The 25,821-nt window shown below is 35.5% G+C and overlaps 1 protein-coding gene across 7 annotated transcripts; it reads left to right on the top strand.

Moving 5' to 3' along the window:
- Positions 1–48: 48 nt before the first annotated feature.
- Positions 49–24,522, top strand: LOC100370224 (microtubule-associated protein RP/EB family member 3-like). Of its 7 annotated transcripts, none has more exons than XM_006819912.3 (8): positions 49–144; positions 12,293–12,432; positions 14,290–14,435; positions 14,771–14,960; positions 17,790–17,887; positions 18,218–18,370; positions 22,009–22,097; positions 24,106–24,147. In XM_006819912.3, exons 2-7 carry the CDS (start codon positions 12,303–12,305, stop codon positions 22,084–22,086), a joined length of 795 nt encoding a protein of 264 aa, XP_006819975.1. In that variant the 5' UTR covers positions 49–144; positions 12,293–12,302; the 3' UTR covers positions 22,087–22,097; positions 24,106–24,147. The 7 variants fall into 7 exon arrangements, with proteins under 7 accessions (XP_006819975.1, XP_085349273.1, XP_085349269.1 ...); XM_085493147.1 differs by having other exon boundaries at positions 14,771–14,972; XM_085493143.1 differs by lacking the exon at positions 49–144 and adding an exon at positions 4,475–4,562 and having other exon boundaries at positions 14,771–14,972.
- The last annotated feature ends 1,299 nt before the right edge of the window (positions 24,523–25,821 follow it).

Genomic DNA, 25,821 nt, shown 5'->3' with positions numbered 1-25,821 from the left:
TTTCTATAAAATGATTGGTCAACGTAGGGCACGTGATAGATCCGATGACTTATACACATGCGCATTAGTCGTTGATCTGCCGCTGAAAAATTTGAACTTCAACCCCGACGAACAGACAGACTGTAGGACAAACTGTAAAGTAACGTAAGTATTTTCGCAATTATTTTTAGTTTGTAAAACGTCAATGCGTACAAGTCAATGTTTCCTTAATTACTATTTGTTTCCAATCATCGATCAATCGAAATTTGTCCTAATTTTCATCCGACTTGATAGGGTTTACGTCCCGGTTTATGTCCGACATGCGTGCCGGACTTCGCCTCCACACGTTTACTCTGTGTCGCACTGTGATAAGGATGTGTTCAGAGGAAGTCATGTTTTGACTTTGGAATTTTGTGAAAATAGCTGCTGGCATTTTTTTCTGTTACTTTAAAAGTGATACTTTTCCCACCGACGTTGAAAGTATTGTATCTATTGCTTGCTATTTCGCTATCGTTACCCACAGATTTTCGACGTGGTTGTTGGACTGTCATTAGCCAGAAAAATACTCATAGTCTAGGTATGCCTGACGGGTGGATGGTGACACTGTGCTCAGGATATACGTTATAGACAGTTTCGACTTTGTTTTTGTAAACACTTTCAAGTAGATATCCACCTGACAGTCGGTACAATGTGTATCCATTTGCCGTATTGACTCCGACTGACAGTGAGCCGTGACCTCTAATAAGGTGAATCTATTGTGAACTAGTCAAATTAGTCGCATTATGCCATTAAAACTGCATTCAATATAGGGTTGGTCAATTTTACAAACAAAATATTCACAAGGCTATTCAACTTCCTATCTATTCATGTTCATCTCATTGTTGATTTTCACATATTTGTCATCAATGCAATAACAAGTAAGTTGCTGAGAGTTACTTCGGAACCAACTGAAACTGCTTTTATTTGGGTGAAGACTGAATGACAGGGTGATTCTTTTTTATGATTTATGAAGTTCCATAAATAGAAAAAGTTGGATAAATATTGACTTTGTATGGCAATGTGAAATTTATGATTGGTGAATTTATATGACTAAAAGGCCCATATCAGATAAACCTGAAGGTAAATTTGCATAAAAACAATTGCCATGAAAAATCCACCTTAAATATAAAAATTATGGACTTAATGTAAACAATGGGATCAAATGTCATGCCATGTGTTGACCCACATGGCCTTTAATTGTTTTTAAGCCAAACATTCAAGTTTGTTAGTATAGCATTGTTTTCTTCTTCAAAATCTTTTGTTTTCATATTAACTATTGTAAACTATTAAATTTTCATAATTTGAGAGTGATGATAATTTTGCAGTGGCACTGTGACTACCCGTCTTAAAGTTGCACACCACAAAACCATTACAATTTTCATGTTTGCTATCAATTTTTTTGCACAAGTCGCACAAAACTGATTATAAGTACAGTCAAACTTGTGAACATCGACCATGACTGGCACGAAAGATCTATGGTCTGTTTTCAGAGGGAGTCAATTTATTCAGGGTGGGAGTGACTTTGTTTGAAACAACAATTACATGTGCTGTAAACATGGAACAAATGAAAGACATCAGAGTTTGTCTACGGTGATTGTATTTAACATTTATTGTATTGTTTCAATAAAATTATTTACCAAACAAGACATGAATAGTATGGTATGTATGTGAAATCAATAAAGTTGCTTTCCATCATGGCTGGTGGCCTTTAGACCTACCTTATTCAGACTACATTCTATCTGCTGTTAGGAGCGCTTAATCATAATGTTATCTTGCGACAATTTGTAACCCTTTGAGGTAATACATGACTGTTTACGGTCATTGCAATTATCACTTTCCATACAGCTAGGGATATTTTACACAGTTCATTTGTTATTGTTTAATTAACAGAGAATCCTTCATAACATATTTTGCCACTATTCCATTAGTGTGACGAGTCGGGCTTGTTGCGCCCTCCGTGGTGCTCCAAATCGAACAAACTCGAAACATTTTTTGTCTGTACCAAGGTGTGAACTTTGCGAATTCACTGTATTGATCTTGCTGACGAGACGTACACCTTTCTGGCTTTAGTGAGGTTTGATGCCATTCGGTCGGCGAGGGCCTACATGTCGGGCTACTATTCTATGTACTCTACAATAATTTTTTTTTATTATTTATTATAGATTTTCTTGATTTGTGACAGTACACCTTTATCAAATCAACCACAATAACAAGTTCCCATTTGTACCATCTTCATCAAATGTGTATGACTTTGTGTTATCATAGTTACTACAATTTTACCTAAAACAAATACGATCGAAATATTACAATTGCAAATTAAACAATGTAATTTCTACTTTCATTGGAAATTTCAACCGAAGATAGTTGTTGGAAGGAAGCTTTGTGATGCATTGGAGCTATAAACAAAATTGTACAGATATCAAATAATCACAACTTTCAGACGTACTGGTACTATGTTTAATGATAATTACCACATAGCATGTCAGTTATTTTTCTCTGCCCTGTAAACTTTTAACAGTTTAATTTGAAATTCTTGCCATTACAATTGATCTGAGACCTGATCGTAGTTGTAATGCCTAACACGGTTGCTGGGAATCATTCTTCAATTGTTGATTTATTTCTGTCATCCTAAAATTCTATAAAATTATGAATCTGTTGCTCCCAAACTTATTGGTGATTAATGAAAGTTATGTTTAAAAAATAAAGAAGCTCTGGCATACATGTGTACATGTACTAAATGTGCTAATGTGCTCTGAAGAAGCACATACATGTAGTAGTATTTGTACATGGAAAATAATTGAAATGAAAAAGTTGAATGTGCAAGATGGCTCTTTGGCAAGCAAAACAATCAGGTTTCTGGGCTATCTATTGCATTGACCATGGTAAAATTGAAATTTTATTTCACCAGTAACATAAGGAAATTAAATAAATACTAATGTATAGAAATACTTATATGAAGTATTATGAGTAGTCAAATGCATGTTTTTGTGCGAGATGTGAAATATAGTTTTGCAGCAATACAACTGGTGAGGGACACGGAAATATTTTGGTATTGAACTAGTCCATGTCACCGCCTAGCTTTATACACAGAAAGTGTCTGCATGACAAAGAAATATAATGAAATATAATTAAATAAGTAAAATAACAAACTGAAATATCCTATCAATTATTTGATCAAATAGTAAATAACTGAATGAATAGATAAATAAATAACTGGATAACTGAAAAAAATAGATAAATAACTAAATTGATGAATGAATGTTACTCAGTCATCCCATATTAGTCCGACCTCCCCAAACCAAATTTGGGAAATAAGATTCCATACAAAATCTAGGAAATGGAAAGGAATATTTCTCAGATTTTCCAATTGTAGTGAGCAACTTGAGCCCCGCCTCATTGAAAAATTTTTGTGGGAAAAATAAGGCTAAGAAAACACTGATAAGTTTGTATTATTAACAGTCTTAAAATGCTTAGTATGGTATTCAGTTGTTTGAATTCTTGAAGGATCCTGACAGTATCATGAACGTGTCTGCCATCCCTCATTTAGGTGTAAAACCAGATACTTTTGTGCTAAGTAGACATGTCACATGATTGAGACCACACAACACTGTTCATAAAGTTACTCATTCAATCATCAAACAATGGATATTTTTAGTTACGAACTCATACAAAATGAAATTAATGTTCTTGGTTTTGTCACGGTCTTTTATGATTATGTTTCTTGGTCAAATAACTTGTTTTCAATTTCTTGTTGCCTAAAAACAGAAAATTCAAAAAATTGATCTTGTAGGCTTGATTGGTTCTTAAAATTAATTTTCAGTGTGTCTGAATGTTATTTGAAATTTTGTTCAAATTTCATTACCGGTAATACTTTTAAAACAGGTTCTGACTTGCATGGATTTTTGCAGAAATACTTACTATCAAATATGACATGTTACTCCATCAACACCAATAAACCTAACAAATAATTGTTTCCTACAACCATATTGATATTTTTGGTGGAACTCAAACTTATTTTTTACAACTTGGTAAATTTTTATTTTTATGCAAATTAGCCATGTTTTACCCGAAAAAATTATTTCTTTGATGTAATGATATCACGTGTGAATCTTTCTATCAATCGTATGATTTCCCTACATATACTTTATCCGTTTCACTTATATAATTTAAAATTACTTTGATTAGATATATAAATGCTATTTTACTCAATACATTTCTTTGGATGTGGTAATCATATCGTAATGATTATTAAATTTCTTCTATTCATTTATTATTTGTTCTCCAGTATAAATGAAATCAGTCATGCCATAGTAACCAATTTACAAACAATCATGTCTGAACCGTAGCATTGCTTAGCTAATACATTTTTCTTCACCAATCACATTCACTCAACCTCACCGTGATGACATCATTTTTATAAAGCCTGAATAATCATTTCTCTTCCCGAAGCTGTCTTCCCTTTTTCTCCTTTCCTTCCTTGTGCTCCACAGTCTTGACACCATGGCATCATCGCACTCACATTCAGAAAGCAGTCTTACAGACAGGTATGATCCTTTTATCTATGTATATTCAGGACAATGTGGCTGACTTCACCACACCTTAGGGTCATCTGCACTCTTACCCATGCGTCTTTAAATTAAACAAGCATCTTTTTCAGTTGTTTGTAAATTATTCCCATCCTTTATGGATGGCAGATCTCATCGCACTTCAAATATTTATTATCTAATAATTATTATATTATAGTGCCAAAGTGTGGTTATTTTTGATATTCACATTCCAATTTTAGATCATTGTGAACATGTATGTAGATTTTCAATTCTTGAATGACACCCTGAATAATGTATAGACTATGACACTGTCTGGAGGTCTGTGCAAGGTTTTGTCTATTTCTCTTTATTCACAAAATGCTTTCAATGTATATTATTTCACCTTTTTTTTTATTACCACTTGGGCAAGATTTCACAAATCAATTATTTAAACACTAAGACAGCTGTATTAGTTACACAGCAACACTAATCCGAATACTAGACTATGTTGAGTAAGACCTCGCCTATTAAACATGAGTCATAGTACATGTCATTTCTTGGTTGATTCTGAGGAGGATGAGTGCATCAGTTTGTGTGGGAGTATAAAACCTTTCTAAACTGAATATCTAAGAGACGTGCATGTAGGAAATTGTTCTGTTTTAAGAGGTATTTTATTTCTGTTTTCAAGTCAGTATTACTATAGTTGTGATCTCTTTTGTACAATATATAATGTAGGATTTAAGGTTATAATATGAATGAGTTCCAACAATAGATTAACATTATGTATTGTCATCATTGATCCATTTGGCTTCAATTCATCTTGATTCCTATATTTTGTGGAAATTGCTTGGTTTAAAAATTAGTTTTGAAGTGAATGAAACTACTTATTTGGTGTGTTGTCATGTGCATTGTAATTAGGAGTCAGTACTGTGACACTTTGAAACTATAGTGCTATATCCTGCTCTTAACATATGGAATACAATTTGTGTGGCCTCCAAGCGATGATATGCATTCATTGTATTGAGTGAATTCATTCTATAGCATTTTGTCCAATGACTTTGGTGGCTTTTCATGCCGTGATTCCAATTCCCATGAATGTTTTCAAACCAGAAGGGGTTAATTCAACAGTTGATCCCTCAAATACAAGAAAGAAGAGTATAAAATGCTTCATATATGGCTTCAGTTCTGATCAATAAATTTTTGTCAGAACACTGTTGCACTACAAAATAAACGTGTGATTGATACCTGTTTGGTCAAACCTGACCTCATTTTCTAAAGCAAGTGATCACTATCCCTATTCATAATAGTGATATCAGTCATATCATCTTCCAGGCTATTTTAAAAAAGCATGGCCTGGATGTACTGGTTACCTTCAACCTAGTTTATAAAGTGTAAACTTATACTGACTGACCTCAAAATAAAGCTATCAGATCTAGTTTTGGTTTCATCGCATGTCATGGGTCGTACATGTATCACATTTATTTTTATATGATAATAATAACCTCATTGAAATCATATCCACAATGTGGTATTGATCAATACAATAAAGGTAATATATATATAAAATGGCAGACAAAAAAACAAAAACAAAGTTACAAATATAACTAAAACTAATAAAATATATAACAGTTAAGAAAGAAAGGAAAAAGACAATTTATAAAAACATGTATAATAAAAAAAAGTGTTTCTTTGTTATGAGGCAGCTGGAAATCCTTTTTTTTAAACAGTCTTCTCTCATAGTAACATCACTAATTTTGTTTGTAAATATCTTTCTGAAGTAATTCTATTAATCCAACTGAATTTATGGATTCACTATTTGTAATGTCCTTCCATGTGATTGGTTACTATTTAAATTTATAAGTTCTTTTTTTTCTTTCATGACATTATCGTGATGTCGTAGTTGTCTGATTATCACTTATTCCTCTTTACTGAAAATTGCTTTCAATTTGCCTTAAATTAATTAAAGGTACTGTAAAAAAAATCACTGGTCATTTTAGCAGATTTGATGTTAAAGTGATATTTGACTCGGTCATCAAACTGTTTGAATTTAGCTGCAAGACTTGAATGTTTGCATGTTTGAATTGAAATTAATCAGTCTATTCAAATCAAATTAACACATGACTACTCACCATAGGGGGGGGGGGGTAATTGGGGATGTAGCCATCATCATTTACATGCAAGGTTGAGAGTACTGAATTAGATATATATATATATATATATACATACACACATTTATTTATTGTGTATTTGTTTTCAATTACCGTACTCGATTGCGTTAGTGTCCAGGACCCTCAACTCATAAAATCAGGATTTTTTTAGGGGGTGGGTGCTTACCCGACCAGCCCCCTCGGAAATAAGTGCAAATGACAATTTTAATTCAGTGTGACAAATTTGGGGTGGGTGGGTATTACGTCTTTGAAAATTTGAGGGAAAATAAAATTACGAAATTAGGTGGGTCGTCATTGACTCTTACAATGAAGAAACAAAAATGATCAAATATGCACATTTTATTACAATATTAATTACATACCACACGAATTTACGAGATTAAAGATATTTGAGTCTGTTGGAAAAATCTTTATCAATATCGCCACTGACGAATGTATCGGATCGTACGCAAACTCTCGATAAAAAGCACTTTCCGCTATGATGTATTTGCATTTGACCTGCATTAACGTCCTTTGACCTAATGGGTCAAGTCTGTTATCCAATCAAAATGCTGTGTGCTACAGACTCAATTCTAACGCTTTGCGGAAGTAAGTTGTCGATGTCCAAGTACAATCTGTTGGAATTGATTTCAGTAAATAAACGACATGTTTTTTTGTTAAAAATGGTAACTAGCCATTTTTATCGGTAAACTGAATACGACATGAAATATTTACTGCATTTTACTTTTATTAACAGGTCATTGTCGAAGCGTAGTTTACGCACGGTTACCGTGGTCGACGCATTCACAAAAAAATTGTGCAAAAGTGGGGGGGGGCGCTTGACCGGGCATGGGCGCTAACGCGGTAGAGTTCGGTATATATCTACATGTACTGTACAAATTTAAGATGTATGAATAATTGATCTTGATCAATCTATTGGTGGTAGCTTGGTTTTGGTAAAATTGCTTGTGCATTATATGTGAAGCATTGGTCTGTTAGTTTCTTCTCTTTTCTCATTCAGTGCACATTAGTAGTTGTATGAATTCATCACGTTTTATAATAAGTAACAATTTAAATACTAAATACTTCTGGCTTTTTCAGATGAAAAAAAATAATAAAATAATTTCTTTCTCTGCACCTTTACTTTCACTAAGAAAAGCATACTGAATAAATACTTGCTGGGCCTGGTGTTTCTCATTTTACACATTCAACAAGTAATTAAGATGTCTAAAAAGTAGGCATCTTCACTGGGTCTTGTACTTCTTGGAATGGTTGAATACCTTATGGTTATCTATTCTAATGATTTATAACGTTTAAAAAACTGCCTATTTTTGTTGCAGTTGGCTGGCTGCAGTGTACTCGTGTACCTGTTAGTGTTAAGTGCCAACCATATAACCAATACTACACCAGGTATTAATACTGGAGTGGTGAAATTACACTTTAGTGTTTGTCAACTGTGGATCTAGTTGGAATGTCTTATTACCAATCTTGGACCAGCCCGTAAGTCAGCTTGCATTATAGCTCTGTTTTTGATTGATCCCAATCATAATTTATTCCAATACAATTACAAACTTTTCATTAAACCATCAGCACTGTAACATCTGAAAGGTAAGTTTAATTGCATTCTGAGCACAAGATAATAGTGGGTACCCTGTTTTCATTACAATGTAGTGTGTAAAAGTGGCTCAAATGGTTCAGTTAAGATTAAGGTTCTGCTTTATCCATTCTCATTAATCATGCGATCACTCTCAGTGCTGGAGAGTTAATATTTAGAATAGTAAGTATAAGTGACTTCAATCACTGTAGTACAGCTAAGTCAAATATTGCACAGAATTAACTTGGATCTATCTAAAGTTAGGGAAATGCATACTTCAATGCATAAATAGAAAGTTGTTTTTTGTACCCCTCTTTTTCCCAGCGTATCAAATTGGCTCAGAGAGCACACTTGTAATACACCATCACAGGGAATCCCATTGTCAAATTGGCTTTGAGGGCTCACTGGTTATACACAATCACAGGGAATCCCTGTGTCAAATTGGCTCAGCGGGCTCACTGGTTATACACCATCACAGAGAATCCCAGTGTGTCAAGTTGGCTCAGCGGGCTCACTGGTTATACACTATCAAAGGGAAGCCATGTGTGTCGGATTGGCTTAGAGGGCTCACTGGTAATACACCATCACAGGGAATCCCAGTGTCAAATTGGCTTAAAGGGCATACTGGTTATACACTATCAAAGGGAAGCCATAAGTGTCAGATTGGCTTAAAGGGCACACTGGTTATACACCATCACAGGGAATCCCACTGTCAGATTGGTTTAGAGGGCACACTGGTAATACACCATCACAGGGAGTCCCAGTGTGTGAAATTGGCTCAGAGGGCTCACTGGTTATACACAATCACAGGGAATCCCTGTGTCAGATTGGCTTAGAGGGCACACTGGTATACACCATCACAGGGAATCCCAGTGTCAAATTGGCTTAGAGGGCTCACTGGTTATACACCATCACAGGGAATCCTAGTGTCAAATTGGCTTAGAGGGCACACTGGTTATACACCATCACAGGGAATCCCAGTGTCAAATTGGCTTAAAGGGCACACTGGTAATACACCATCACAGGGAATCCTAGTGTCAAATTGGCTTAAAGGGCTCACTGGTAATACACCATCACAGGGAATCCCAGTGTCAAATTGGCTTAGAGGGCTCACTGGTTATACACAATCACAGGGAATCCCAGTGTGTCAAGTTGGCTCATCGGGCTCACTGGTTATACACAATCACAGGGAATCCCAGTGTCAGATTGGCTTAGAGGGCACACTTGTAATACACCATCACAGGGAATCCCAGTGTCAAATTGGCTTAAAGGGCACACTGGTAATACACCATCACAGGGAATCCTAGTGTCATATTGGCTTAAAGGGCTCACTGGTAATACACCATCACAGGGAATCCCAGTGTCAAATTGGCTTAGAGGGCTCACTGGTTATACACCATCACAGGGAATCCCAGTGTGTCAAATTGGCTCAGAGGGCTCACTGGTTATACACCATCACAGGGAATCCCAGTGTCAAATTGGCTTGGGGGCACACTGGTAATACACCATCACAGGGAATCCCAGTGTCAAATTGGCTTAGAGGGCACACTTGTAATACACCATCACAGGGAATCCCAGTGTGTGAAATTGGCTCAGAGGGCTCACTGGTTATACACCATCACAGGGAATCCTAGTGTCAAATTGGCTTAGAGGGCACACTGGTTATACACCATCACAGGGAATCCCAGTGTCAAATTGGCTTAAAGGGCACACTGGTAATACATCATCACAGGGAATCCTAGTGTCAAATTGGCTTAAAGGGCTCACTGGTAATACACCATCACAGGGAATCCCAGTGTCAAATTGGCTTAGAGGGCTCACTGGTTATACACCATCACAGGGAATCCCAGTGTGTCAAATTGGCTTAGAGGGCTCACTGGTTATACACCATCACAGGGAATCCCAGTGTGGCAAATTGGCTCAGAGGGCTCACTGGTTATACACCATCACAGGGAATCCCAGTGTGTGAAATTGGCTCAGAGGGCTCACTGGTTATACACCATCACAGGGAATCCTAGTGTCAAATTGGCTTAAAGGGCACACTGGTAATACACCATCACAGGGAATCCTAGTGTCAAATTGGCTTAAAGGGCTCACTGGTAATACACCATCACAGGGAATCCCAGTGTCAAATTGGCTTAGAGGGCTCACTGGTTATACACCATCACAGGGAATCCCAGTGTGTCAAATTGGCTTAGAGGGCTCACTGGTTATACACCATCACAGGGAATCCCAGTGTGGCAAATTGGCTCAGAGGGCTCACTGGTTATACACCATCACAGGGAATCCCAGTGTGTGAAATTGGCTCAGAGGGCACACTGGTTATACACCATCACAGGGAATCCCAGTGTCAAATTGGCTTAAAGGGCACACTGGTAATACACCATCACAGGGAATCCCAGTGTCAAATTGGCTTAAAGGGCACACTTGTAATACACCATCACAGGGAATCCCAGTGTCAAATTGGCTTAGAGGGCACACTTGTAATACACCATCACAGGGAATCCCAGTGTCAAATTGGCTTGGAGGGCACACTGGTAATACACCATCACAGGGAATCCCAGTGTCAAATTGGCTTAAAGGGCACACTGGTTATACACCATCACAGGGAATCCCAGTGTCAAATTGGCTTAAAGGGCACACTGGTATACACCATCACAGGGAATCCCAGTGTGTCAAATTGGCTTAGATGGGGAGCTGTACTTGTCTGTAGTTGAAAAGTGAAGTGAAACATAATTAAGATGAATATTTGCTCTCTTCATTTGGCTTTCATTCATTCATTCAGTTATATTGAGATGTTCATTTGAGCACTATTTTTAATGATCATAGTTTGTATTAAACATTTTCTTTGTTTGTTTGAATGCACGTTTTTTGTCATGTTTGTTTTTCCTCGCATTTGTATTACCATCACTGATATATTGTTTTCTACACCAAAACGGTAATATTGCCAGCTGACTGTTTTTCTCTGCTTGTCTTAAGATCAGATTAAAACTGGTGGGTTCAAACAAACATCAAAAGGAGATGTCAAACTTAATACTGGGACTGGAATAACAATTCAACCTTAATTTTATCTCATCTATTTGTATAAATTGTTTGGTAAATGCCGAGGTTATCAAAAAAAGGAAAATATATCATATGTACTCATTAATCAGGCCACAGTTCCTAGTCATGTATACTGCTGTGTGTAACACAACATAGTCATTTCCCAGTGGATCATTGTGTTCCAAATAAGTTTGCTCTATTCCTAGCCAGTTAAGAAGCTGTATTAAAAGGTCCTTCATTTCATTTTTCCAGAAGATGATTGGAAGTTATCAGTTTGAAGACAAATGAAACTGCCTTCTCCCAAAATTACATATAGTAAATGTAACACTGTGCCCACATAAAGCCAAAATGCACACTCTGATAAAAAAACATGCAACAGAGGAAATACACAGCAAAACAGTCAGCAACTCAGCTGGCAGTGTTGTCGTTTCGGTGACTGAAACAGAACAACAGTAAATCTAAATAAAACATGTTGTGAAGAAGCTTGTGTGCACAATTCTTTCAATGAAGGAAATTGTGTGATCTACTTGTCATATGATGTGGATGGCTTACATTTCCTTAATTACTACCATACCTTTAAAATACAATTTTCTCAAATTACCTGTGCATGTGGTTTACGGTTATTTTAGAATTTTTTCGAATGTATATATTATGAACTCAAGTCAGCATCTCCACGAATTGCAATGTCAACATGCATTTGATGTTGTTTATGCGAGGTACCTCAAGGTGGATATGTTACTGCTCGTTATCTGTAAAGGTACAGGTGATCTGATATACCGGTACATTATGTATTTCGTGTGTAGAAGCCTGTCCACAGGGTCATCCTAATAGCAAATTGCGACCTCTTGTTTGAATTTACATTTATTTTAAGTATTTCATCAAATTTATATTAAACCACATCCATTGGTAATCTGAAAAAATTGTGTCTGTGCCAATGTCTTATCTGTGTTTTTGTTTTCTTGTAGTGAGGGCAACATGACGCAAACAGCTGTGAATGTTTACTCCACCAGTGCAACGTCAGACAACCTTAGTAGACATGATATGCTGGCATGGGTTAATGACAGTCTTCAGCTCAACTACACTAAAGTAGAACAGTTATGTTCCGGTAAGTTTGCATTGAGCATATTACTTGATACTAGTGTCAATTCACTCACCAATGTCTGGCAGTGCAGTGCAGTGCAGTGCAATTAATGTGACTACATGTCAGATACCCAGAAATAAACACAAAAACAAGCCTTTGCCACATGCATAATGTGCTCATCTCCACAGTGTGACGTAATACGTGACAGATTGAAAATGCATATCATACTTCCAAACTTTTTTATTGTACGCACTGCCTGAAGGTTCTCTGAAGATTCCAAATTTATTTATTCCATTCATTCATTTTAGAGAACACATTGGCAAGCACACAAGTCAGATTTGGTCTTAAAATATTGAGTATCGTACAACAATATTGAATAATGTACATTTTCTTCCAGATGCCATCTTTAAACTAGCTTTGTAAATTTGTTAATGATGATAATAATGATTAGTTGAGTATTGTTGATGTATAAGGTGACACTCAATCTGATTAAAATCTGATGTAGTGTACGGGCTTTAATTATTTTGGCTATAAACTTATTTTAATTTTATTTTGTATTACTTTTGTTATTAATGCCCTTTTATTTTATTATTTTATTTTGATTTTGTGATATTTTTTTTTAATTCTGCCCTACCTACATCTGATCCGACGCCTATGTAAGTCCCGTTCAAATCTCGCGTAAGTAACAGCCAATCACAGCCCCCCTTTTATACAGGCTGTCGGTTGCTTACTTTTCAGTGTAGCGATACTCTACGGGCAATCTTTCTGTACATTATATTTTGCCCACTTGAATAAACCATTAATAGAAAATTGCTAGTATATTTATATTTGCAAAAGAAATTCCTCAGCATTTTACAATTTTTGTCATTACATTGAATATTTTTTTCACTTCCAACAAATGTGTACACTTCCAGATACATCTTCGCCAGCCAAGATTCGTTCATTCAGTCATCGCTTCAATTTTACATCACTGAGCATAATTATCTAGAATGGAAGCAAAAAAATAAGTAAATCGTAATGATTAGAACACTGTAAACAGCTATAGTAAACAATGCAAACTGATTTTAAATTGTATAACGATCACCGGCTCACGGCATCGACGCAGAAAATTGGAGCAAATAAATATTTCCTGATCAATTGCGATGTGTTCCAAATAAAAAATATTTTATTCCAGTCCAAATCAGCTCAATTACTTTAATAAAGAGTTATTGTATAATGTACAAAATGTTGATACAATTTGATGAATATTTACAGCTACGGCTTCAATACCGTAGACGATGTTGGCCCGATCGTCAACAAAACATCACCTGTCTCCAGGGCAGGCGACTGGAAAAAGACACTGGTGTTCGGTCGAAACGGTGGAAACAAAATCGTCACTTCCAGAATAACTATGCAAAATAACGATCTAAAGTCGAACCATTCGAGCCACAATATTAACATAAAAATGACTTTCGTTGCATTTGACAATGATAAACTTACCGTAAAGCAGTGTTATTCTCAGTCGCTAACGTCGGTATAACCCACCATTTTATTTTTATTTGAGTGTTTGCCACCCAACTCCACCCGGTGACGTCATCATGTGCGCTATAGAATGAGGTCTGTGATTCGTTGACTAAAATCGTCGATAGTGGGTCTCGTTGAAATCTAGTTACATAGGCATCGGCTCAGATGTAGGTAGGGCGGAATTAAAAAACTCACAAAATCAAAATCGAAGTAAAATAATAAAATAAAATAAAATAAAATAAAAGGGCATTAATAACAAAAGTAATAAAAAATAAAATTAAAATAAGTTTATAGCCAAAATAATTAAAGCCTGTACACTACATCAGATTTTAATCAGATTGGGTGACACTCTGTATCCATTTTTTAAATTTTCTATAGGTGTTGCCTACTGCCAGTTTATGGACATGTTATTTCCTAGTTCTATAGTTTTGAAAAAAGTCAAAATCCTAGCTAAATTGGAACACGAATACATTAATAATTACAAACTGTTACAGAATTCCTTCAAGAAAACAGGGGTTGATAAGGTAAGTGTTGTCCTCATAGTTTATAGATGTCTGTCTGTCTGTGAGTTCTGGGTGTCTGTACAACCACCAAGAACTACTCAGCACAGGCCTAGGTGTTTGAAAAATACTGTTCTGTATATATGATAGAAATACATATTGTCAGAAGTCATTTGTTTATATTGAGTACATGTATGTATACCAAAGCAGGAAAAACTGAATTATAGAATCACTGACAAATTGCAGAAAAATTAAAATTTGTGCATGACATTGTCAATCCTGCATTTGATTTGTTGTGTATATAAAGCCTAACTAGCTTTTGGTTCAAATTAATATGAAACATATTCTTCATTCAAAAGGTTATTCCAGTGGAAAGACTTGTAAAAGGCAGGTTTCAAGACAATTTTGAGTTTGTTCAGTGGTTTAAAAAGTTTTTTGATGCAAACTATAAGGGTGATGATTACGACCCGATTGAAGCTCGTGGTGGGCAGCAGCCTGCAGGGGGTGATACGAGGTCCATGGCTAGCAGAAAACCTGTTGGAACTGCAGGTAATCCTAAAAGTATGTTATAACACTAACTATCTCAACTCTTTTGTTGTAGTCATTGTGGTAAGTCTGTTGCATGCACTTTACTAATATTCTTGTGTATCGTAGTATATTGTTATTTTGAGATCTCTTGATGTACTTGAAAACAATACTCTATTAAGAGCTTGTTTAATCACAGTTCCTCCTATAGGCCAGTCTTGAAACAGCTCATTGTAGATAAATAAATAATTTTTTTTTGATAAAAAGACAAGTATTGTATATTACTTATTACTATTGTTCTCGTCATTCTTTGAACGATAATATTTATGTAAATGTTATTATCAACATGGCTATTATATGTACAGCGATTGCTCCGAGTGTTATTGAATTTATTTTGCTACAATAATTTTGTTTTGATACATTACACACAAATTTATACACAGACATACTCACACGCATACGATATGGTAGTTCTTTTTCAAAGGATGTTAGCCAAAGTCGAAAGCATGCACCCTGTCCAATGTTAACCAGAACATCCATAATGGCAAGTTCAGTGAAATTGTACATGTACTCCTAGTTATCTTCCAGCTACACCTTTAAATAACGCAAACAGTTCACATACGTTGAACTGTGGACTATAAGGTGGTTGAAACAAAAGTTCAACCCCTTGTTGACAAGACAACTCTTGCAGTACTGGTTTGACATGACGGCCATGATGAAACTCGCAGTTGTCTAAAATGATGCAACTCTCTTCAGATAAAACATGATTTCCAAATGCGTCTTCAGTCTCTCAATGACCATACACGCGATTACCGCAACATGACTGTGAATGCTACATTCAGTGCGTGGTCCGATTTTTGGCGACGTGAAGTCTGGGTGTGTCTCGAATGTATCAAAACAATCTTTATTGTAGCAAAACAACTTCAATAACATTCGAAGCAATTGCTGTACATGTACTGGCAATGTTGATAATAACTTACACCAGTGCACCAACATTTACATAAACAATATCTTTCAAAGAATGACTGAAACTGTATTAACATGTAAAGAACATGTAACTGCCTGAAGAAATCAACTGTGGATTGTGAAGGGAGATATTAAAATAAAAAAAAATAAAAATTCCTCATGAACTTAGCAGATGATATTAATCTAAGTTCAAGCTCTTCTGATATTGTGAAGTACTGTAAAATCTGTATTAGAAACCACAACCATTCTTTCTGAACAATTGAGACCCAAAAATTCACTATTTTTCATATGTGTAGATGCTCTAATAGAAGCCGCATCCCCTATGCTGCATTGTACCATTTTAATAGAAGCCGCGGCTTTTAATACAGATTTTACAGTAGTTCGCACCTCAACTTGTCACTATTTCAAGACCAGTCTATATTAAAAGGGCCTGTGTTTCAAAGTTGCACTCGGATCATTCATTCACAGAGCTTGAGTGTGTCTTCTGAAAGGACTGATTTTTAGCAATTCAGAGTCAAAACGGAATCTCCAAAAATCAAGTTGAGTCTGCTTGTTGATTGCTGGGAGATCGTTCTTCAAGAAGAAGAAAATTGTATGTGACAAGAATGTTGTGGCCCCAAATAACCTTCGTTTTTTCACTTATTTCAAATGTGAATTGCGTTTTGCCAAATTACTAATCCATAACTTGTAAGATGTTTTTTAAGATCATTATATCAAATGTATGATTTTCTACTGCGTCAATGACACGCCAGTTAATTGGCATAACTCGTTGCGTCACACCATCCATGTCTGCATGGATTTAACTCATTGTAGCGAGTTTTATGGAGCTTTATCGAAAGGGGCCGGTCTGAGAAGTACGTTAAGTCATAACCCGTCCAGTCAGGCCGCCGTCACCCTTTGTATCTCTGTATTTGACGACCAGTAGGTGTTGTCTCCTACGAGTCTTTAACAGCCAATTAAATACATGATGCAGTGAAATATTAGTTCTTTTTCTTCATAACTTTCGGTAAAACACAATAGAATTTTTGGAAGCCATCAACCTAGCGAGGGTTCACTGTATGTCTTGTATTAAATTACTATGGCCTGCAGTAATTCAATTTCAAAAGTTTTAGTGTGGGAATTGTACAATCAATTGGAAGCTGAAACATGATGGAAAGCAATTAAATTTGAAAATATTGCGACTTGTGAGACTTTGATCACCCTCACATCACTTTTTGTAGATCGGCTTCAAAATTTTGACTGGTGACCAATTTTGTTTTAATGAAAACACTTACAGGGCAGTATCTGACAAGTCTAGACCAATCATTTTCAAACTTCACTCATAACTCGTACATTATGTCACATATATATGTGTACATGTACTTTTGTTTCACATTCAAGATAACCAAATGCCATTTATTTTAAATTAAAACAATCAAAATGAAGTATTTCCAGCACTCTAGAATCACTTCAAATCAAACTTCAAAAATCTGATTTAAAATGGCTGATTGGTTTCACTTTTGTTTACTAAAGCACAACAATATCTGTGTCATGTTAATTAACTGGTTTTGTTTTGTCTTGATATAATTGTACAAGTATCCTCAGCTGTATTAAAGTCAAGCTATGTCAGTTATCACAAAGGCCATGGACTAGATTTGTCTTAAGCCATTAAAAGTGAATTAATAAAAGTTGGGGTAATGCATGATTTCTTAATAACTTTAGACACTGCTCTGATCAAAATGCATACAAAATTTGGTTTATAAATTATTTTTTGGTTGGGCGTTCAAATAGCCAGTCACGGGGGAAAAAATGATTGTGGTACTTGTAGAAACTAATTATTGTGCCAAGCTTCTGAGAGAACAAATACATAAAATTTGACTTGTCTATCTTGGTTTCTTTTGTTTGAAGCTCCTCATTTTAAATCTCCAGTATCTAGAGGAGCAACAAGAACCAGTGCAACATCATCAATGAATAACAATAACCAGGTTGCAGAACTTAATCAACAGGTATATAAAATAATACTCTTATTGTCCATATTACTATTTTGTGTTCCATTTTGCCCTGAACCTGATTAGGGTAGATTTTTTGGCAAATTTGTTCGAAGTCTGAAAATATGAACTTGTGTTTTGACGTTTGTGCATTCATTTATCTGTACATCTTCACCTGTGTATCAAACATGCCCGGCCTGGTCACTTTCAATTTTCACAAATCCATCACAATTTTGGACACTTATTCATTTCGCCCTTCAAGGCTTCTACTCTATTACATCTATCACATATTCATTCACAAGTCGGCTAATGAATAAATGTTTATTAATTAATGTTTAAATTATGCAGTTACTTGAAGTTAAACTCACTGTGGATGGCTTAGAGAAGGAGAGGGATTTCTACTTCAGCAAGCTTCGTCAAATTGAAATCATCTGTCAGCAGCATGAAGAAGAAAACCATCCAGGACTTCAAAAAATTGTTGAAATTCTTTATGCGACAGAGGTAGGATCCTGATGTGTTCTTCAAATGCATTTGTTGTGTCAGTGTTGTGTTTGAGCTGTGCATGTGGCCATTTAAAAAGATATTACATTTATGCGAATGGTTTTATTAGTCTAGAATTTGTTATTCTAGTAACTGTTCCTCAGATTTGCCCTCTCATTCTGTCCCACAAACACAGTCCATCAAAAAACGTGTTATTTTATTGTGTTTATATGAAAGATGTATTTCAAGTATAACATGTGATATGAAAGAACAAAGCATTTTTTGTGTGTGATCAAATCAAATTGAGAGTTACAGAGTTGGCGGGTTTTACTGATCTAAACCTGGTTAGGGTTATGTAGGCTGTTTATATATTGAGTTATTTATTGTCTGCACTACAATAAATCATCATGTCATGCATTACTGTTCTGCTTCAGATATGCGCTAAACACAACTAGCTATGGAAGTGTTCAATGTTCAAATTCCCTCTGATATGTGTAGTGGTATTTTGAGTAAAATAATCCTGTTAATTCAAATGGGAGGGGCTTATATTGCCTGTACAACGCAAGAGTCTGGCATGTATCTCGGCATGTATCTTAATGGAATATTGATTTTGTATAGTCCATTTTCGATCTTCAGAGAATCCTGTGTGTGTTTAATCTAAAAATGCTAAAAGTTCAATCACAACCAAACTACTAAACTGCTTGGTGAATGGCAGTACCGTTAAAATCCTATTATAAACCGCATACCTAATAGGAACCGCACCCCCAATTTCGGCTTTTAAGTGAAAAAATGTGTTTTAACTCAATCTACAGCAACTTATTTTTGTGTATTTTAAAACGAGGCTCCTCATTAGCTTCTTATTTGCATACAGAAATTCCCCTTGTGACGTCAGAAGGGGAAGTCGCATGGCAGCTTGCATTGCCGATACGTGTAAATAAGGCAAATTTCTTGTGCAGTTTTCTCGTCTTTGACTAAATTTTCACTTATGTACTTGTTCGTCGAGGAGGAATGGACCATAATGAACACATAGTATCAATTTTTGTTGCATGGGGTTGAGTTAGATGCGAAATATGTTCGTTCTGGTGTAACTAGTCACCATGATCGTCACCGACGCACGTTTGTACACTGTCCACTGTCGCTGGACAAAATAGGTTACTAGGCACGTCATTACACTGTTTTATTTCATCGATCGTCTGAGTAAAACTTTCAAAATTAAAATAAAAGAGAACATATTTTGACATTCTAAACATTAGACTATAGTGATCACTATAAAATAATTAAAAAAATGACAAATCACGGTTACTAAATAAATGACAGCCGCGTGGAAATAAATTGAAATTTTGTTGAAATAGGTGAACGCGTCAGGTCACGACGAGGGCAAGTGCCTTAAAAGCGGTGTTTAATTGAATAACAAAAATAATTGAGATCGACACACATACAGATAAATTCAGAGTGGATTCAAGTTAGCGTGATGCATTACGTGATTGTCATAATTATAACATCATATTAAAACTTTATTTGGTGGAAACACATTGACCAAGCCCGGATTCTTATTTCATAAAGTATTTATGCAGATCAAGCTGCAAGCATGGAGGTAAAAAAAGAACAAAGGTGTAAATTCGACATTCAACACCAATCACCAAACAATTCAGAAACTTTTAGCCTTCGAAAATGAAAACAATTAGCAGTGTGTAAGGGCTGTGTAATTTCCTGTTCGTCCGACGCTTCGTTTTCATGTCACTGTCAAAATTATTGCTACTCTTTACTTAACAGGGACGAAATGGTCTCTATAAAACGATAATCAGGATCGCAAAAAAAGTCAACTCATTTGAAACACTTGCCGTCTCTCTTCTCTCTCTTCTGAAATCTGCCTCGGTGATCATGGTCCGGATTCTATTTCTTTCAAAAGTGTTGCGCCAGGTTTATGTTGTCGGCGTTTCTCTTTAAACCTAGTTGGTTTTTTTCATGGACGAGGACAGTTTTTCCACAAAAAAAGAAGCTGAGGTTAAGTGGCTTTCGTCCACTGATGTCGCACTTTCGGATCGATTAGAAACGTGTGAATACTTACACTATGACTATACGTTTCACTGCAACTGCCCATAAATCAACATCTAAAAACTCTCTCTCGAAAAAAATAAAATAAGAAAGAAAAAAACGCTGACCGAAAAATGTATATCGTTTAAAAGTATACTGAACGACCAGTGTTATTACGGCTCAGGGGTATGACTTTTTGGCATTTGGTGGCGCATTTTCGGAGAGAGTCGAAAATCTGGAAACAGTCGACAGTTTCAGGATAAGTGGGCGTGGCTACAACACGAGAAATATCCCAAATTAACTTGGATACGGGTAATCATTTTCAGCAAAAAAATCAATAACTGCCCATTTCAGTGGGACACAGATCAAAAATGGGAAACGTGAGGGTGGGCATTGCACAGGCACTTTAAAGAGTTCTCAAGAAAAATTGAAAATATGAAAAGTACCTATTACTAACCTCACCCCCAATTCAACAAGACCATGACTGCCTTTCAACCAGCTGGTACATTGTTCCTAATCCTATTCATTTGTTTCGACAACGTGCCTAAAAATATTCACACCTCTTTATTGTTCAGTAGTGTTAGGACGTCAAACGCGCAGTGAAACTGCTTTGTTCGTGCGACAACTTTTGTCAATATTCCTTATGAATACGTCAGTGTGTCGCAAGTTTTCGACAATGAGCTGTTATCACCGAAAAACTGTTAAATTTTTTTTCAATGCTCAGTTTATCTTTCGAAAACAACTAATTTCTTGATTTAAAAAAAAGTCATGTCGTTTTCCCATGGAATTCAAAGCCAAAAGATTGCACTACATTATCGGTAAATATCTTTCATGTTGACCATGAAGTCTGTGACCTGTCATTAACATATTTAAATGAACTAAGATAATTTGAACACGTGGGCACCATCCAGCATTTTGATTTGTATGTCTGACCAGTGACGGTGTTCTGATGTGCAAGACTAAGTCATTACATAACTATTGTTTAATTTTTGATATTTTGCCATTTGCTATATGACAATTAGAAGCGCAAATTGAAAGGGAAATTTATCTTTCAGGTCTCTCCCAGTATTAATTTGACATTTCCTTTTGATGTTGCTTTCACCCAAAATGTTTAAATCATGTAATAATCCTGAGATGTGCATCACAAACCAGTCTGCAGCAAAATGACAATGTTGCTCTTTAGGCGTACAAAACAATATGGTAGTGACAGTGCTTGTTTCCATGCTGTGTAGAGAGTGAAACATACATGTAACTTGTGACAGTTAGTATTCTTGTCAGCCATCATCTTTCTCACTGCCATGTCCTGTGTCAACTTGCAACTCTTCTATAGTGCTTTACTGTACTGTAATGATGATCCAAAAATGCATGTTGCTTTCATGTATAGGCCTATTAATGCATTTATCCAGAGGATCGCATACATACAGTGTATGCAGATGACTCAGTATACATTTACCAATAATTATTTTGCTGCCGCTTTGAGTAAAAAAAAAAAAATGTTAGCATTTCAAAGTGTACACGTTTCATTGATTCATTGTGTGAAATAACGCTCGATTCATCGGTGGTGGTTTTTCTGCCCACATGCCTGCCCTCCACTATATTCTGTCCTTTCTTCTACTTTTTATCAGGATGGATTTGCAGTACCTCCAGAGGGCACTAATGCTTCGGAAGATCTTGAGGGTGATCCTGAACAAGCTGACTTCTAAATTTATTACAGGTGTTACATTCTTGTAGTAAAGTCTTGCATGTTGTAATTTTCATCACATATTTGGCTTGCTAACACGTCAGCTATGTTATCGGACATCCATCCATCCATCCATCTGTTCTTAATTCTTTTTTGTATTGTTGTACTTAATCAGACCATACCAAGTTAAAATATAAATCTAAAATTTGTACTAAAAATAAACTTATTGTCGCAAAATGAACAAATCTGTCAGAGGTCCACTCGAAATGTCCACATATAAAATATTAAAGTAATCAGGCTGTTTTCAAGAAGTCAAAAATAGTTGACGTTGACACTGGACAATCAGTAATACGAACAGCTCCACTTTGTTGACAAAGTGAATAGCGAAGCTAAAAAAAAATATGTACTGATGCAGTCTCACATGTCAGGACACTGGTGGCACTTTAATATTAAGTAAGTGTGGCTATTATTTGAGGGTTATTATGGTATTGCGGCCCACTCGTATGTCTCTAAAAATAAATATAACCTGGAGTTCCTGGACACAACTTGTGACAAGCACATGTAAGCAGAGAACATGCAGTAGTCATTGAGCTTGTGTCTTGATAATTAGAAAACAATTTGTTGATCTGTCAGTAGTGGCTTCAGTCTGTTAGATTTTGAATGGTAATCCTAAATTTGGTTAGATATATATGGGATAGTGAATAGTATTTATAGATATTAAATAGTGAATGTTATTAATGGCCATCAGCTCTGCAGTGTACTGTATTTTGTGTTGTCTGTGACCTGTTGTGTGGTTTTTATGTCAGTTACTTTACTTGCGATGCAATGCTGAATATTGCCTCCAGGGTTTCAACAATTGTATTTGAACTCGCAAGTAATCTTTTGTCTATTTCATAAAATCGTTTTGGTTTTAAAATAAAGTCCTGAAGCCAAATTTCTTTGATCAGACAAAAGGGTCATATCACCAGTTGATTCAGAATTAATTCTCAGATCAGACTTGTAGTTCAGTTTGGTGTCAAATCCCACCTAGCCTTGTCACTAATTGCAAACAGAAATTCTTCATGGTAACAGCTCTTCCCTCTGAACATACTATCTGTTGCAATTAGTAACAGGTCGAAATGCATATTGATTTGGACTCTGGAAATTTCAACAAAAATGTCTGATAAGCCTGTTGGAACCCTGTGTCTACAAATGAGCATTTTACATTCAGCTTGCTGCATCACAAGTCAACATAGTATGTAGCTCTGTAATGCATGATAATTTGCTGGATTTTTATTTCAGTTCCCTGGTGTTATAATTTTTTTTTCCTACCCTTCCGGTAATCTCTTTTCTCATCTTAGGTAAATGTATTAATGGATATTTCCATTCTGACCATTTCATAAATTTTCTTTTCATTCTTGGTCTCCATCTTTCAAATTGCATGTTGAGATTTCTATACTCTCTTCTTTTTTTTGCATGATTATTTATATATTTGTGTGTTCCAGTGATGTAACTATGCATATTATTTATTTTGAAGAAATTTATGCAATTTTAATTTTTGTATCAGGGTTTTGCAGTTTGTCCATGATGTTGCTCAAACTGCTATGTAGAAAGTGCTATACCTGTTTGAGGTTTAACTTTGAATTGATTCTTTCCAATCTTTTGCTTTTTCCAGGCTATGATCTACTGTATGTTGTGGTATATTTGAAGGAACATCAGTTATCTGAATTGAAATGCAGTCATTCCTAAGAGCAATTTTGTTTCAATTTTTCGCAAAAGAATGAACAAAAAAATGTCCATAACAAATCAAATGTGAAGAAAACTGATTTCCAATGTTTGGATATGCCCCAAATTATTGCAATTTTAATGTTCTGGAAATGTATTCCTGCCTATTCATACCTTTAAATTTTTTAATTTGTTACATAAATCGCAATAAACTTGAATGTGTAGTCCTAGGAGAGGGGCATCTTTGGGGAAAAAAATGTATTTGCACTTTACTGATTACAACAACCTTTGAAATGAGGTAGTAGAATTGTATGACTGATATATTTTTTGTATTTAGGATGGTTTTGCTGCTCCTGAAGATGAAGACGGAATAATAGAAGGTGAACAAGATGAATACTGATCCATCCATCTTATGCTTCTCCATCTTGACGGAAGATGTATTCAAAACAAGACATTTAGCTTGGGAGACAGGGCGGGGTTGTAAATGTAACTGGGAAGGGTGAGTCCGGGTAATTACAAGTTCCTTTAGTGTTCTAAGGCTAGCTACCAGACATTTGTATATTTTATAATGAACCTTAAATTCTTTGTATAAATAAAGGATTGTTGACTTCGATAAGTAAGACCTTAAATGCAGATACTGTATTTACATACATACATACATACATACAGACAGACGTACACGTAGCATGCCTTTATAGAGTGCAAATCAGACTGTAAAACACACAATAAACTGCATGTTGTATAAATACTATAAGATGTTATTTTTTTTCTACAACTTTCCTTTACTCTTTTTTTTCTTTTCTTCTCAGTCGTGACATTTTGTTGTCAGATTTACAGTGTGAGATACTGGATTATTTGCATTTATTATAACCCAAAAATAGTGTTGAATTAAAATGTTAGACAATTCTTGGTCAAACCTATATTTTTAACGTCATTTGCTGTAATATGGCATTTTAATGCCACCAGCTTAAAGTAAAATCTGTTAACTACAGCTTACTTAGTTTTAATAGCAATGATTGCATGTAGTTACATTACCAGTATTATTCACAGGGTTTTCGTTAAGGAGGTGGCTGTCAGCTTAATAGCTGTCTAATGGGCTTGTTCAGTTGACTACTTTCTATATTTAACTTGCAACCTTGCAAAAAAAAATGTAACATTTTGACATTCTAAACTTGTCCGCCTAATCCAAGACTTAGCAAAATCCCTGATTTATTGTTTCTGGTTGCTTTAGATTTAGCAGCAAGCTATGCAAACACTAATAAATTATTGTAATACATGTATACAATAAATGTTAAGGCTGATGTTACAGCCATCAGTATCTTAGGCCATTCATCATTACGACCATTAACTGTTCAGATTATATAACTTTTACTGTGAAGCGTTTTGTACAAAGTAATGTTCATTTATCACAATAATTTGAAGTGACTTCCATGTACAGATTTTTTTTTTTTATGACTATGTATTCATTGTGTTGGGTACTGTGAATCGCTTTTTTCGATTGAGACAAATTTTGGCAAGTTAGTCTGCAAATTTTTGTAGCTAATAAAATTTTCACTTGGGTTCTTTTGTCCAGTGAGTCTTACTTGCGTGATTTTATTCTCTGTCGTAAAATTACCAAACTGTGAACTTTTCTAACAGCGGTTTTCAGTACTTTAAAGCTGGCCTTATTCTCTCTGCTGTGATGATTCTCAATAAAAGTTAGTATTTTGTTGTTTCTTCTAATACGTTTATTTTTTTTAATTTTTGTGCCACCTCTTACCAATCTGACTAAAGTATGATCCATGTTTAGACAGTTTCAGTGTGCCTTGCTTAAAAAAAAACACATACAAGAGTTCCGATTGGCTACTCAACTAAAATCTACCAGAAAATCTTCCTGCATAGTATTTTGGTTAGACTACATCTTGCCCAGACACTACAATGCAACGGAGTGTAACTTATAAATTTTTGCTAGAATTTTTAAGAAGAAAAAAATAGTAAAATTATATCCATTCTCCATCTGTTGAGAAACAGCTTACTTTGACACTCTGTATCTCTTTGATAACAGCACATGGTT

Source organism: Saccoglossus kowalevskii, chromosome 18 (genome assembly GCF_978046115.1).
Source record: "Saccoglossus kowalevskii chromosome 18, keSacKowa6.1, whole genome shotgun sequence".
NCBI classification, from domain to species: domain Eukaryota; kingdom Metazoa; phylum Hemichordata; class Enteropneusta; family Harrimaniidae; genus Saccoglossus; species Saccoglossus kowalevskii.
This window is presented reverse-complemented; position numbering and strand designations above follow the sequence as displayed.

Bases quoted from the DNA above. Each gene is read 5' to 3' on its own strand.
- LOC100370224 (XM_085493143.1), top strand. From the start codon at position 4,519: ATGGCATCATCGCACTCACATTCAGAAAGCAGTCTTACAGACAG. The intron at 4,563-12,292 runs GTATGATCCTTT...GTTTTCTTGTAG, and splicing joins GAAAGCAGTCTTACAGACAG to TGAGGGCAACATGACGCAAA. The intron at 17,888-18,217 runs GTATATAAAATA...TAAATTATGCAG, and splicing joins TTGCAGAACTTAATCAACAG to TTACTTGAAGTTAAACTCAC.